The 15318-nt window shown below is 42.8% G+C and overlaps 2 protein-coding genes across 4 annotated transcripts; one reads left to right on the top strand and one right to left on the bottom strand.

Annotated features, from left to right (window-relative positions):
* Positions 1-828: 828 nt before the first annotated feature.
* On the bottom strand, positions 829-7419 carry LOC122180463 (sodium channel and clathrin linker 1-like). 3 transcript variants are annotated; one of them, XM_042872126.1, is made up of 9 exons: positions 7258-7418; positions 5819-5883; positions 5051-5103; positions 4601-4670; positions 4396-4451; positions 3880-4012; positions 2962-3084; positions 946-1011; positions 829-860 (listed from the first exon to the last, which is right to left on the bottom strand). In XM_042872126.1, exons 1-9 carry the CDS (start codon positions 7289-7291, stop codon positions 852-854), a joined length of 609 nt encoding a protein of 202 aa, XP_042728060.1. In that variant the 5' UTR covers positions 7292-7418; the 3' UTR covers positions 829-851. The 3 variants fall into 3 exon arrangements, with proteins under 3 accessions (XP_042728060.1, XP_042728059.1, XP_042728061.1); XM_042872125.1 differs by lacking the exons at positions 829-860; positions 946-1011 and having other exon boundaries at positions 2601-3084; positions 7258-7419; XM_042872127.1 differs by lacking the exons at positions 829-860; positions 946-1011; positions 7258-7418 and adding an exon at positions 6031-6181 and having other exon boundaries at positions 2601-3084.
* Positions 7420-7580: 161 nt separating this feature from the next.
* Positions 7581-12001, top strand: LOC122179953 (UPF0462 protein C4orf33-like). Its single transcript, XM_042871255.1, has 6 exons — positions 7581-7603; positions 8517-8706; positions 9217-9277; positions 9480-9529; positions 9639-9834; positions 11189-12001. The coding sequence occupies exons 2-6, from the start codon at positions 8520-8522 to the stop codon at positions 11286-11288; spliced, it is 594 nt and encodes a 197-aa protein (XP_042727189.1). The 5' UTR covers positions 7581-7603; positions 8517-8519; the 3' UTR covers positions 11289-12001.
* Positions 12002-15318: the final 3317 nt, after the last annotated feature.

Raw genomic sequence — 15318 nt, 5'->3', positions numbered from 1 at the left:
GCCTCCTCTTTATTAGATTTCATTTCCAGAACATTTCTAGGTATGCTGAAAAATTTAAACCTGAACACAGAGAACACAGTTGTCTTAGCCCTGATAAGAAACCTGACTGGTTAATCTTGCTCTCTACTTCTCACTCTTCACTTTTTTAGTTCAAGGAAGGACACCTTCATTCCACGACATCTTTACATCCTTGGCAAGAGACCTTGTCAAACACTTTGGAGAATGCAGACAAATGGACAGCCTCTGTCTTAATGCTGTCTCCTTCAAACAATACAGCCAGTTCACATTTCTGCCCACAATTCCTTTCCCGTATCACGATTTTAAGCATCCAGCCATTCTGTTTCTTGATACCTCTTGCTTTGTTTAGATGTAGCAGATTAGCATGCAACTTCTCAATCAAAACAACTGTTTTGAAAGCCCATGGTATTTTCTTGAGATTGCTTTCAGACAGCAATCCCTCAGCTCTAATTGTAGCTGTGCTTAAAGAACAGTTGATTGAGGTTACTGACTGCAAAGGATAAAAATCCCTCTCTCTAAGTGCATTACTTTGCTACTATTAGAACTAATGAAATAGCTTGGAAACAGAACTGCTTGCAATACACAGTGGGTTGGGTTTTGCTGTTGCTTTTTTTTCCTCCTTAGTCTACACACTGACAGCATCCAGGACAAATATGGATTAAAAAAAATAGCGTGGCTTCTTATAAAAAAGAGAGTTCCTGTAACATCAAGAGCTAACCTCTGAACCACCAAGACTTACGTGCTTTTGTCTTCAGGAAGGAGCCATTGCTGCTTGATTATTGACTGGTTGCTAGACAACTTTACAAATCTGAGTGACACAAGTTCTTTTCCATCTAGATAAACTGGAAGGATATTTTTCTTTTGGTTTGTACCTTGAGGATCCAATAGGATTTAAAAAAAAAAAAAAATCACTTAGGTTTTACTTACCAATTCTGTTTTCTCACTGGCTGCATGCAGGTGTGAAGTAAGCTGGTGAAAGTTAGCCAGTTGATCCTAAAAGGTAGAATTCAGATTCTTAGAATCATCACCAACAAAGAACGTTTAAGTATCACAGTCGTAGTCAACGGAAAACATTTTCAAAGAATTGATGTATGTATGTAGTAGATTTACTAATGCAAAATGTATCTGAATTTCATTCACTTACAAATTTCTAATAGCAAAATAGAAAAGCAGTGCCTCTCAGAGCCACACAGATTATGGTGATACTGTAAGCTTTTTTGCTAACACTGTAGCAGAAATGTATCCACTAAGAATTATAAGTGTCTGCCTGCATGAAGAGGCTTTATTTACTCTTTCCCTTATAGAACACCTACAGCATAAATAAGGATCTCACAGCTCATCTCTGCTTTCCGGTAGATTGTGATTCTACTCAGCCTACCTCTGATTGCTATTTCCTGCTCCTCTGTTAAAAGCAAAATGTAAAACACGGCTGATTCGGCTGAAAAGTCTTATGGCAGACACAAAGTGCTTTTAAGAATAAAAGGCTGCTCAATCTCATTCTTGAGAAAATAGCAGTAAAATCCACTAAGAATTTGGTCATGGAAAGTAGACTCTTACAGCCCCTTCAATCTCCAACAGCTACGATTTACCAGTGGCCAACAGCAAACAAATCCAGTAACAGAAACAGGAAGTTGAGCAACAAAGAAACTCCTCACGGCTCCTCATAACTGTTATTTGAAATAACCATAAAACTTGAGAGAACGCAGCAGCTGTAGAAAGGAACGCGTCGCTTAGATGGACTAAAAACATCACTAACAAATTCCTGCTACATAGGGGAGCAATAATTGCACCCGCAAGTCTAACGCACTTGAAAATGCGATGCAGATTTTATAGATTTTATACATTGAATATAGCTGTGGTGAGCTACACGTACACGTGAAGTTTATGAGCTCTTTGAATGCTGAGCACTCTTTACAGCTCAGAGCAAAACAGCTTCTTACAGCCTAATTTATTCCTCTGAAAGAAAATTTCCTGAAGTGTAACCAGTTAACCTAGCAAGCTAAGACACTAACAAATAGCTTAAAGGCTTCCCAAGGAGCAGCTGAAGAAACGCAATGCTAAACATTGGAGATTAGCAACCTTCATTTTTCAGCTGTTTATTCAGCTTCTCTATTGAATGACAACAGGTAAGTGAAACTACTTATATTTGAATTGAACAACAGCAGGATGATTATTTATATTTGTCTATCTTGTGTACTTCTCTACATGCACCAAAACGCACACGGTGCACTCCCTAAGTTACTGCCCACATATCTGAAACCAACTTTCCAACCCCAACTGTCCTTTTGACTGTTGAATCGCTGGCTACATCTGACCACTCCACTTTTGATAACAACTATTACAGAAAACAATCAACAACGGGACCAGGGGAGAGCCACGAAGATGATCAGAGGGCTGGAGAACCTCTCCTATGAAGATGGGCTGAAGGAGCTGGGCTTGTTCAGACTGGAGCAGAGAAGGCTGCGGGGAGACATCATTATGGCCCTTCCAGTATCTAAAGTGAGCTTATAAACATGAGGGAAATCAACTTTTTACGTGGGTAAATAAGTGATAGGAAAAGGGGAAATGGATTTAAACTCAAGGAGGGAAGATTTAGACGAGAATGTCGGGGGCAAGTTTTTCACTGAGAGAGTGATGAAGTGCTGGAACAGGCTGCCCCGAGAGGCTGTGGACGCCCTGTCCCTGGAGCAGTTCAAGGCCAGGTTGGATGAGCCCTAGGCAGCCCAGCCTAGTACTTGATCTAGTGGTTGGCAGCCCTGCCTGTGGCAGAGGGATGGAACGTCATGATCCTTGAGGTCCATTCCAACCCAATCCATCCTATGGCTTTATGATGACTCTATGATACTGGTACAAACTGCACTTCGGTTTGGCTGCACACAGACGCAGAATCTCTGCAGTGTATGAAGGCATTCCAAAACTAACAAAAATGTCCATGAAAGTTACTTGCTGTTTCAGTCTTTCAGCCATGTGAATCTGTGTTTGAGTCATGTGTTCCCGGTGCTGCTGCTGGAGTTGATCAAGCTCCTGTGATACAGTCTGCCAGAGCTCTATTGCTTGTTCTTTTTCCTAGAAAGAATAAAGGTCTCTAAAATATTTACAGTACATTTCTATTGAAATGCTTTTTTTTTAATTATTATTGTTCTCTGCACACATTACAACCACACAGAAAAACAAACTCAGAGGCAAAAAAACCCCAGATGTTTACAAGATCACATTCCATCTAGACTGGAGCTGCAAGTTCTGCACTATTCTAATAGCTCCTACCAAAAGTAAAACTCCACTCACATTCTGAAACTGTCAAAGTCTTGCAATTCTTTACTTTAGGACTACAGTATATATAATGCTCAAATACCAAAAATCAGGAGTCAATTTAACCTCAGCTTAGTCCACTGCAAAAGAACTGAATCATCTCTGTAATATATTCAGGCCATTTTGCTGATCTATTCAGATCTAACTGTTACTTTCTGTATTCCACATACAGTTGCCCCTCATTTCACATTACACTTTAATTAAAAAAAAAAAAAAAAAAGTCAGCCTACCACAATAACTTCAATCCAACAAAATATTTGATTCATCTTCTGGACAGAAATTCAACAAAGTAAAGTTAGAGGCACAAATGAACACAGAAATTCCTGCTTGTATGGAACTAGAAAGGAACTTCCTTCAGGTTTTGAAGTTGAAAGTGTAAGTATGGGTGCATTTGAGGTTTTTTTTTTTTTAAGCTATGTGCAATCAGGAAGGCCTCAAAATACTGTCAAGGAACTGCTATAAACAAATACTGAACCAAGAAACAAACTATCCTTCCCTAATCTGTCAAGGCACAGAAGAAACAGAAGAGTACAAGTGTTTCATCTCACACACCTGATTAGTCAGTTGGAGCTGTTCCTGAAGGTTTCTCACTATTTCTTCATCTGCAGGAATAGCAGTTCCCAGGGGCATAAAAGGAAGAGCATCCAGCTGCATCTCAAGAGCCTCTTTCAACTCTGCATGCAGCCTGAAATTCAAAAGACCAAGTTCAGTGCAGTATTTATCTAATACACTCTCTCTAAATGAACTGAAGTACTGTACCTTTGATTTGTATGTCCCATATACACCTAGCTCACTTTTAAATCCATTGAGCAAGATATGTTCTATAAAAAGGGTATAAATTAATACCGAGTTCTTTTGCAGAGATATGGCTAAGCCTCCTGAATTTGGTGCTGTAATCTATATTAGACACTTAGAGTAACATTAAGCATGTGAGTATGAAATCTTCAACTATTAAGCAGATTCAAATATTTCCAAGTCTTAGGAAAAAGAGTTCCAGGCTTAAAGGACAGAAAAAAACACCAAACCACACAAGAAAATAGCAGCAGTAGGTAAAGTGCTCTTCTTTACCTCCTGTTCTCCGTGGCGACCTGTTCAAACTTCTGTCTCATCTCACTCATCTGCACCTAATAAAAAAACATCTAAGAGGCAAACTGCAGCACTTTATTTTTTCAATAAACAATACTGAAAACAGTGACAGTGTCAATTCAGCACAATACCATCGATGACATTAAGACTTCACTTTGCAAAAAGTCACAGGAAGCCAGAAACGTACCTGATAAATCTGCAGCTGCTCCCTCATTTCTTCCAAGCACTTTTCATACTCTACGCTTTTTGTTATCAAGCTGAAACATGGAAAAACATGCTTAGAATTCATCTGTAAATGCTGAAACATTGTTCTGATTATTAACCAGCTTTACAGAATTCATGATCTGGAGAACAGAACAAAACTGTCGCTCCTCTTTATTCCCTTTATATGATCTTTACTGATCATTAACTGTGTAACAGAAGCAGAGCATGCTTTCCAGATGAGCTTTAATACATTTGCATTTCATACATAGATCAAGATCCAGAAAGATTAGAAACCAGGCTTTCTTATTGCTTTCAGCACAACAGTACAGTAACCCATACAAGGATGTAAAAAATCAAATAAATAATCACAGCTCTACTCATGCACTTATTTGCTTTTCAAGTCCTTCTGAAGCAGTATTCCCACTCATTTTACCTTTGGTCCATCATCCTGGATCTGGATATGCCATCACCTCCGGCGACGCTTTTCTGTAATTGATTATTTTGTATTTTAGCACATGACTGCGTTTGTGGTTTGTTTTTATTCTAATGCGTGCAAAGCAAAGCAGTTTATTCAGTCCATATTGAAAAGAACATACAGACTCCCCAGCAATCATTTTCAGGTTGATATTACAGTCCTTGAACATTGGCCAGATTTGAAAAAATGTTCATTGCTCTTTTTCCTGGAAATGCTTTGCTATAAGGCATAACTGCATCAAATCTTTCTTAGAACAACCATTTTAAATCTATGCAAGAGCCACATTCACTTCTGTGCACGTGAGCCCCAAGTTGGTGCTGATGCCTCAGCTTTTGCACGGTTTTCAGACAGGTTTATGCTATTCACCACAGAAAGTTATCTCCCCATGAGATCAAGGGAAAAAAATCCACAGAAGTTAAAAAACTTTGGAGGAATCAGGCTTTCTCCAACATAGGACCTATTTTTGAAGACACTCCAAAAAAAAAAAAAAAAACCAACACAAAACAAACAAACAAACAAACAAACAAAAAAAAACCACCAAGCAAGCAGAATTCACTTTTTAAAAAGTCTTATTCTGCTGCTGCTTGGAAAAAGTGTAACTCTACAGTTCAGCGATGGGCTCGAAGCCAGGCAAGACCAGACTGAAACAGAGTGTTATACAGATATGAAGATGCGTATCTTAAATCATATTTATTTTTACCCACTTTCAGTCCTCAGTTTACATACCTCAGCAGCACTGCTCAAAATCTCATCTGCTTCATCCTGCTCAAATGCAACGCCTAGCTTCTGATCTGAAAAATACAATTACATAATTATATAATACAAGTTAGAGGATCGTGAACCATGAAGTAGATGAAGCTGGCTGTCAGTCAGAAAGAGGCAAATTTGCTCTAAGCTCCGTTTAGAATCACGTGATTATAAAATAAACAACTACTGACCCAGTGGAAAGAAGGGATGCCATTCAGAGGGACCTCAACAGGCCTGAAGGGTGAGCCTGGGCGAACTCAATGAGATTCAACACAGCAAAGTGCAAGGTTTTGCACTTGGGCCGGAGGAATCCAGGCATCCATACAGACTGGAAGGTGCGGTCTGTGAGAGCAGCCCTGCAGAAAAGGACATGGGAGACCTGATGAAAAGCCTAACAGGAGCCAGTAGTGTGCTCTTGCAGCTAGGAAAACAAAATGGTATCCTGGGCTCCCTCAGAAGAGGGGTCAGCAGGGACATCAGCAAGGACAGAGAGGTAGTTGCCCCCCTCTACTCTGCTCTTGCGAAGCCCGATCTGGAGTACTGTGTCCAGGTCTGGACCCCCAGTACAAGAAAAACAGGAAGCTGTTGGAGACGGTCCAGAGGAGAGCCGCAAAGATGACCAGGGGGCTGGAGCACCTCCCCTACAAAGACAGGCTGAGGGAGCTGGGCTTGTTCAGCCTGGAGAAAAGAAGGCTGTGGGATGATTCTCATTGCAGCCTTTCAGTACCTAAAGGGAGGAACAGGAAGGGAGTCAACTCTTCATAAGGGTGGATAATGGCAGGACAAGGGGAAATGGTTTGAAGTTGAGGGAGCAAAGATTTAGGTTGGATGTCAGGGAGAAGTTCTTTACTACGAGAGTGGTGAGGCGCTGGAACAGGCTGCCCAGAGAGGTTGTGGATGCCCTATCCCTAGAGGTGTTCAAGGCCAGCTTGGATGGGGTCCTGGGCAGCCCGGTCTAGTATTAAATGGGGAGGTTGGTGGCCCTGCACATGGGGTTGGAGATTCATAATTCTTGAAGCCCCTTCCAACTCTGGCCATTCTGTGATTCTGTGAACTACCTACAAGAGTAACATAGCTATGCAATAAGTAACTCGATGTTCTCTCAGAGGGCAGTGAGGCACTGGCACAGCTGCCCAGAGAAGCCGTGCTTGCTGCCCCGTCCCTGGGTGCACCTGAGCTGCGGGCAGCCCTGCCTACAGCACGATGCAGGGGCTGGGCGGGCTTTCAGCTCCCTTCCGACCCAAGCCGTTCCGCGATTCTACGGCAACGCATCAACTCCCGCTTATTCTACGCGCTAGAAGGAAAGGTTTTCTCTGACGGTATTTTGCCGTCGAAGACGCACTCGGTTAAAGCTCCGGTTAACGCTCCCATCCCACAAGGGCCGCGAGCAACCCCGAGGCCGCCCGCCCAGCCCTCACCCGGCTCTGCCCCGCAGCCGAGCTCCGCGGCCATGCCGTCACGCCAAAGCTCCGCCGCCCTCCTGCTCCGACAAAGAATCCCGGGCGGGCGCCGCTGAGGGGCGGGCAAGGAGCAACCGCTCCTCTCGCCCAGCCCTCCTTCTCCCCGAAGGAAAGCTTCGGGCACGGAGGAGCGGCAACAGCAACCTGCCTTCCTCGCCGCGCCGCCGGGAAACACTCGGCGCCGGCTCGCCCCCTAACGGGCGGCCCAGCGCAGCGCCCGGCGCCGGTCACGCGGCGGGAGGAGGGCGGAGCCGGGCCGGGGTTGAGGCTTCCGGCGGCGGCGGCTTCGTCGGGTGGCGTTGCAGTGAGCGGCCGGCGGCGCGGCGCTGTCGTTTTTCAGTCCTCCGAGCGAGCTGCGGGTTTGGGGGCGTCGGTACGGCTGAGGAAGCGCGTGTCCGTGCGGGTGCTGACGTTGCCCAACCTTCCTCGTACCGGCGGCGTTGGGGATCGGTGAAAGGGCTTCTCTTGCACTTGTAATCGGCTCCTTTGCTCCGCACGGTTGCTGCATGCAGCATAACGCCTGCCTTGAGAATGGTGTTAAGACGCCGAGGTACCTGTCTCCCTTTATGTGCTGATCCTTTTCGCTCAGCATCTATCATCCCACTTCTGTAATCTTGCTGCTTGAGTTGCAGGGTGCGTTAATGATACTCGAGGCTTCCCTGGTTTCCAAAGCTATCCATGATTTCTTGTAGCACATCTGAAATTGGTCCAGCGTATTATAGAGAAAAAAATGCCGACATAAAAGCTTAGTTTTCACTTTATTTCCATATGACCTTGTCAGAACTGACAGTCCAATATTTGCCTTTGCCTTTTTACTGGATGTCTTAAGTCAACTGATAGCTTACTGTATTGTTTTAAATCTTCGTTATGCCTCCCACATCACCATCTTGGGTTCTTATATCCATTTATCTCATCTTTCTCACTGTTTTGCCAGCAAACAGCTTGGCTGGATGATCTCCAGAGGTCCTTTCCAACCTCAACGATTCTGTGAAATAATGCCTTTAGAACAGAGACTTGTTCCGGCGTCCGTCTTTCTTTGTTCCTAAGTAGGACTGAGAAGAATCAGTTGACTCTTTCTGGTTATGTCTGGGAGCTTGACGCTTATTTTTTCACCTACTTAACTGTGAGACTTTTTTCTTAGCCAGACAGTGAAGTTGGTGTTGGAATGGTATCTGTGTGCTTTGACAGGAACTTCTTTTCTTCATTATCTCGTGCAGAACATGAAGATGGAGGTAAGAATTGAGCACACGTGGGATGGTTTACCTGTGAGCCACGACCCCGTAGCAATTGCACTTCAGTCGTATGATGCAGGACTGCTAATGCAAGTGAGTGCTCCCTTCTTCAATGATCCTCCAGCGCCACTTGGAGCACCAGGGAAACCCTTCAGAAAACTGTGGGACTATGAAGGTAAGTGTAACTTCTGCTGCAAGCATCTGCTCTGTGGAGCCACTGACGTTCCTATGCAATTCCCATACCTGGTCTTTATTGAAGATTCTCTGGTTATTTTCTAAAACTTGTTCTAGTTTGACAGCTTTATCCTGAGCGCTCTGGAAAAGGCTGCTCGCAAAAAAACGTGGTTGTAACCAGCACCACGGTTAAGAAAGCTCCTGAAGTAACATGAACATCATGTTGTATTCAGCTATAAATCAAGAGAGAGACTCTAGTTTTCATCACATAAACGACAGCAAAGTGAGCGGTCAATAAATAGAAGTGTGCTGTTGCCTTTACAAAAGCCCTCGAGGTTGGGATTACAGCACAGCTCTTGAATTAGAAAGTGTCAGTCGCATGCACACAGTTATTCAAAGTCAGGGACGGCACGGGCCAGAAACCTTTGTGAAAACAATTGATTGTGAAGGCCTTGGAATATAGCAGAACTGACAACTAGTATAAAATATTGACAGCTTGTCTCTTTGTAAGTTGTAGAAGCATTTTTCTTGAGTGACGGAAGTGAGCAGTATCTAGAAGTTGAACTTTGTCCGTAAGTACAGCTTGCTTAAAAAGTCGTGAGTGCAATTTATGTTTCTTGTTTCAATGCTCGTGAAGCGTGCGCATGGTGTGGTGTGCAGTGCATGCAGTGCAGGGTACAGGAATGACTGCACTATGGAGGATGTACATTGTGGCAGATAAATGCACTAAACTTGGCGTCACGGTATGAAAAGCGTGGCTCTGATTTTTGGCAGTCATGGACAACACTTACTGTTGCTGCTTTCTGGCGAAAGAAGAGTGGAAAGTAAGTGGTCAGGGGCATTCATAACATACAGAACCTCACTGGTTTTAGATACCTGTTGGTTCAGTAAAAGATAAATAGCCTTTTTTTCCCCCTCACGTGTAACAGGAAGAACTTCCCTTAGAATTCGATGTGACCAGAACGGAAACCAAATGGAGGGGTAGAGCTCATCTGCCTTGGAATTATTTTCCACCAGGCATTAACAAGTTCAATGCCTTTGCAATCCACGGCTCAGAAGATCAAAGAAAATATGAAGCACTTTATCCTGTGCCTCGACACAAACTTCAGGAAGGCCAGAAACCAGACTTGTAAGCATAAAATCAGTTCTTCTGTAATATATTTGCACTCTTCTTGGAGTACTTGTAGAAGACACCAATCCAGGTGCCACTGATATTTTAACTATACTGTTCAGCCTCAGATCCACTGTACTTCGTGTAAAGAACTTCCAGATAGCAGTAATTAGAGCTTGATTTCTGTGTTATCCCCTAGCTGCACAGCAAATGATGCATTCAATGTAATTTGCATCTGTTATCACCTTCTCATCTAAAAAAAAAAAAAATCAGAGATGGTCTGCTCTTTTCTCCTTGCCTACAGCACCTCTTGAAGTGCTATTTAATGTTAATTGTACCAGAGTAATAATATCCAGCGGGTCTCTTTTGCCTTAGAGATGGCTCTGAGTTATGGAAGAACTAGAGAAGACAGATGGAATTGGAAGTGTAAAGAAAGGATGCCCACTATGAACAGCAAAACTAGAGCATGTTTACATTGTGCTGTGAGTGGACTTGTTTATTTTCAGAGTCTGCAACAAGTTAATAAGGCTGTTACTTGTGTGTGGGCAGTTAGTGCAAATGAACTAGCTGTACAAGAGTGCTGCAGTTCTCATGAAAACTTGGTACTCAACATAGAGATAGATGAGTAAACTGCAGAATGCCTGTAATAATTTTCAAGAAGGGTTGTTTTTTGTTTTCTAAGAGTATGTCTTCATAGAAATCCTGACTTGTTCAGAGATGAACAGTAAACGTATTTATGGGAAGAGGTCGCTCCATGCTGCTTTAATTGCTCTTAGCTGGCCTTCACATGTAAAATGGACACTACTTATTTAGAGAATTTCATTTACTTAAATGATGCTACCAGCTGTTCTATTTACTGTTTGGCAGCTGTTTAAGTATTACTAAGAAATGAGCCTCAGTTGATTCTGCTTGGCAATGCAAAGGAGAATTCCTAGCAAGAACCAGTTTGTAACGTTTGAAAGTGAGATGCGGCCTTACAGGAGAAGAATACTTATTAGCTTCATTATCCTGTTCTGTCTCCCAGTTTTCTGTAAGGAGAGGTTCTCCTTGTGCAATGACTTTCCAATTGGTCAAAAGTTGTAAACGATATTTGGCTGCAGTGCAGATACGTTGTAGAGCAGGTAGTCATTTTGTGTTTGCTCTGACTGCATTTTTGGTCAACGTAAGAGCTCACCTCTAAACTCTGCCTTTTAACTTTGTACCATTGTTCCTGTTTGTAGCTCAGGATTTTGCCTTCTTTCCAGTACAAGATTTTCAGAAACAGTGTTTACATTCCCAGAAAGGATGGGAAAAAACATCAGTTAAGCCTACTGAGAATGTTCTAAGATGGTACTTTGGAACTTAATGTTTTTTGTTTCTCCTTTGTCTATAGTCATCGCCTGGAATTTTTCCAAGAGTTGAATCTGAAAGAACTAATGGGAGAAGACTGGAAGCAGCCTGAATCAGACATATGGAAGTCTCATACTAAATAGCAAACTGGATTGAGGCTTACGTTTTTGCTCGCATTAAGTTTGGATGCAAGTGTATGAGAACGAGTGATGTTGAGCAGAAACTGTGGGAATGGAATGTTGTTTCTGCACTAGAAACTACATTAGAACTAATGAGATAAATATTTTTCTACATAGCTCTTTTTGGGAAGGTCTTTTTACTTCACCAGGGGTCTCTGATAGTCTTCGCATGCTCAGCAATAGGTGAAGTAATTTATAGCCACAGAAATTAGGTAGATGGAGTAACTTGTAGGTACACAGACTGCAGCTCTAGTCTGTCCAACCAATTCTTTGAAAGATATTTTTTCAACTACAGCGTCTGTTTGTTAAAGCAAGGAAAATTGCCCCTCCTCAGTCACTGAGACACAGGTTATGATGCTCACCTTTCATTCTGATAGCAGACTACTTGGTGCAGGACTTGGTGACTGCTTTGAAATCTACATAGTTTAAGTTCTAGATGAATCTTGCGATGCAAACGAGCTGGCAGACTTTGTGCAGACAGTAAAACCGTAGGTCAGATGAACTGAGACAAATCTACTCTTGGAGAAGTTTAAGGTTAGCTTTAGTTCACTCACTGTTGATGAATTATAATAACATAGATTTTGGCACTGACAGTAACCCATTTTTAAAGAATTATCTGCAACATTATCGATCATACTCAACTGTGTGTAAATTGTATTAAACTATCTACTAAACCACAATGTCTCAGTATTGCTTTTTCTCATAAACTTTCATTTAAATAAGTAAGCTTTCTTTCAAAAGCCCGTGTCCAGGAACCGCTCCTGTAATTTCCATGACAAGTTCTGAACCAAAAGTAATGCATCCAAATCCTTTTTGTTTGAAAACACTGATCATCCAAGAATCAGAAATGTTAACATGTGACCAGTAGTGCTAAGAAAGGAGCATGTGGAGAACCACACCAAACAGTCCAAAGGCCCAGGGGAGATGAAGTAGTGCTACATCTTCTAAAAAAGCATACTATGCTAGAAGTTTTCTGGCTTAGTCTTCCTCCAAACCTTGCCTGGAGCCATCCGTTCTTACAGCATAGGCAGGGCTAGAAATATGCCTCACTTACCCTGCTTTTCTGCTTTCAAGAACAAGGAGGAAGAAGGAGGTATGTTGAGATCCCTGCAGTGAGGAACTTGAAATTGTAGGGGAGAAGAAACAGCTACCTGTTTCTCTGGTTGCAAACAGTGGAAAGTAGTGGGAAGGACTGAGGGCAGGAGGAGGCTATGTGAACAGCCAGCAATGAGACAGAAAGGCTGACAACAGGCGCGGACAGAACCAGGACAGAATACAGCATGCTGCCCACTCAATCAAGGTTTTTTCATTCTACAAGCTCAAATTGCTGCTTTCTTAAAGCTCCGACCCAACTACACAGGCAAAAAGGAAGGAGATGTGTTATTAAAAGCTCCTTTGCAAATAAAGGAGCAGTGGCACATTATTTCCTGCCTACTTAAGCACATACTGGGACACAGACAATTTTCTAGGTCTGAGAGAAGTGAGCTAAGAAAGGAATCCGTGTGGGCCACCTGGTGGCTGCAATTCATTTTATACCACTTTCGTACATACCCTAAAAGAAGACAGTTAGCTAGACTGTGCCTTTCCCACACTACAAAACAAGGCTACAAAGCAGACAGCTCAGTCCCATAAGCAGTGATTCCAGTAAGGAGAAAGCTTAGGATTTGCCTGTGGAGGTCGAAAGATATCCCAGCACGGGAACACAGCAGAGCCAGTACAGGTATCTGTATATTGCTGTTGCCTGTTTCCTGAGCTGAAAGGCCAGGTGTACAGAATAGGAGGGAGAAAATTATGACTATTTGCTTGCATTTCTGGTAATAAGGTACTGCTGAGATTCTTAAGAAGAAGTCCAGTTCTGCACGTATGAATTTTTAAAGGTTCAAGGGAAAAATACCACGACAGAGCTCTCTCCTGCACAAGCAGCTTGTTAATACTCAAGTTTCTTTCTCGCTGCATGTCTGATATTATCTAACAGAAGCAGGAAGCCATCTATCTAGAAGCACCTCCTGAGTTTGCTTGGCTTCTCCCCTCACAAAGTAGTGAGCAGACATCCCCAAAAATCAGCAGACAACTGCAACCTGTTCCAGAAAGCTTTCATACATCCCTTTCCCTCAGCAGCTCCTCCACAGAAAGCTGAAAGAACACTGCAGAGAAGCATTCACTCGTGGGATGGTTTCAGCTTTCATCCCTCTGCTTTTTCCATCAGAACACCAAGGCAGAAATCCTAATTAGCAATCTGAAAGCACTGCACAGGCAATGAATATTTACATTTGCCACCGCGTTTGTAATATTTGCACGCTGTTCTGGTGACTTGTGATTACAGAAAGGAGGAAGAGGTCTGAGTCTGCCTTTCAAGCCTTGTGGCAGCAAAAGGAGGGCTGTTATCTGAAAGCTACTCATTTTCTGTATGCTGTGCGCTGCTTGCTGCCCGTGTGCAATACAACACAGCTGCCAGATTTGATTTAACCACGTCAGCCTGCTTCCTCCATTAAGCTGCAGAGATGACAGGGTGAAGTAGCCAGCGTGTTCATCTGTAGCTGTGGCCACTTTAAGCCTTGAACGAATATCATGAGTTTATTGCTCATGAAATAAGAGATAAAGAAATTAGAAATAAGAAATAAAACCAACCAACATTACTTGCAAACAAACAAACAAACAAAAACAACACGCAAAAGCATTTCAGAAATGTGAATCCATACTTGCCTTCAGTGACTCTAAAGCAACATTGAAGAAATGGCTGTTCTTTTTTGTCAGTTAACAAATCCTAGGACTGGAGTTAATTCCTTTTCAAGACACCCTGATCTTTAAAGATACACGTTGCCGAGCAGCACCTGCTCATACCTCCAAAGAATGAAATCATTCACCAACAAAACAGTTGAGAATTACTCCTCTCCACGAGGAATGATTTCCATACTTGTCTTTGCTGACTTCTCTCAGAAAAGCAGAGTCAATACAAGGGGGAAATTCTCATTTACTGCAAGATCTTTTCCTGCACAGCATTTCCCAGAGACCTGGACTTTCTTACCAGATGCAATCGCTTCCGTGCCAAAGCAGAGCATCTGCACAACCAGTTCAGTGGAAGGGAGGGGCGGGCAGAGGTTACATGCCAAGAGAAGGTGCCAGTCATACAGTCCAAATCTGTGCACTAAAAATAAACCCTGTAACGTGCGGCTGAACTTACAACAGGGCAGGGATGCTGCAGAGATCACACGACATCTGTGTGCATCTCTCTCTCTCGTTTACATTTCCCTCACTTTCCCTGTCTCAGCAAGGAGTGGTTTCTGTGGGAATACAGACAGTCGGTTTTCCCCTCGGAGAAAGTGTCGCTACAGCAACCTTACGCAGCGTATGTGGCCAGGGTATATTACTTCACAATAAAGCAATGGCCTTGAGCCCACTGCCTCCATATGCCCTTTCTCACAAAGGCTGACTGACAGGAGGCAACTTCAGTACTTAAAGGTCAAATATTCAACTCTACCAGCATCCAGATAAAAATGTAACCAACGTTCCCTTTTTAAAATGAGACCTGTACAGGTTATTCTAAGGTAGGATTCTTTCTGAAGCTGTTCTGCTATTAGCAAATACTGAAAGGAGTGAAGAAGAGAACAAAGATCGCTGTGTAAAGCACTAACCTAGAGAGTCCTGCATCTGCTTCAGATATTGGCTGCTCATCAAGAATAGAACCAAACTTCAGCATCTCTCATGGTAAAAGCATTTACAAAATCAGTCAGAATAACTACTTTTAGAGAAGACAGGCAAAATGTCTTTTGTGATGGTTCTGTGATGTATCTAGGTAATAGAGATGCTGAGTTGCTGCTGTGAATGTCTCCAAACACCTAGTCTGTTTCAAAGATCTAGATTTCTGCCTGAAGTGCTTAAAAGGACTGTTAGATACTTGAGGCCATGTCTACAATGTGGGAACAGACACAGCTGAGCTGGGAGTGATCCGTGTACTGACTCATAAACCTGCAATTATGGAGAAGTCAGTGCAGAA

Source organism: Lagopus leucura, unplaced genomic scaffold (genome assembly GCF_019238085.1).
Source record: "Lagopus leucura isolate 7727_CA_CO unplaced genomic scaffold, USGS_WTPT01 Super-Scaffold_100004, whole genome shotgun sequence".
In the NCBI taxonomy this organism is placed as follows: Eukaryota; Metazoa; Chordata; class Aves; order Galliformes; family Phasianidae; genus Lagopus; species Lagopus leucura.
Note: the sequence above shows the minus strand (reverse complement) of the source record. Positions and strands in the feature narration are given on the sequence as shown.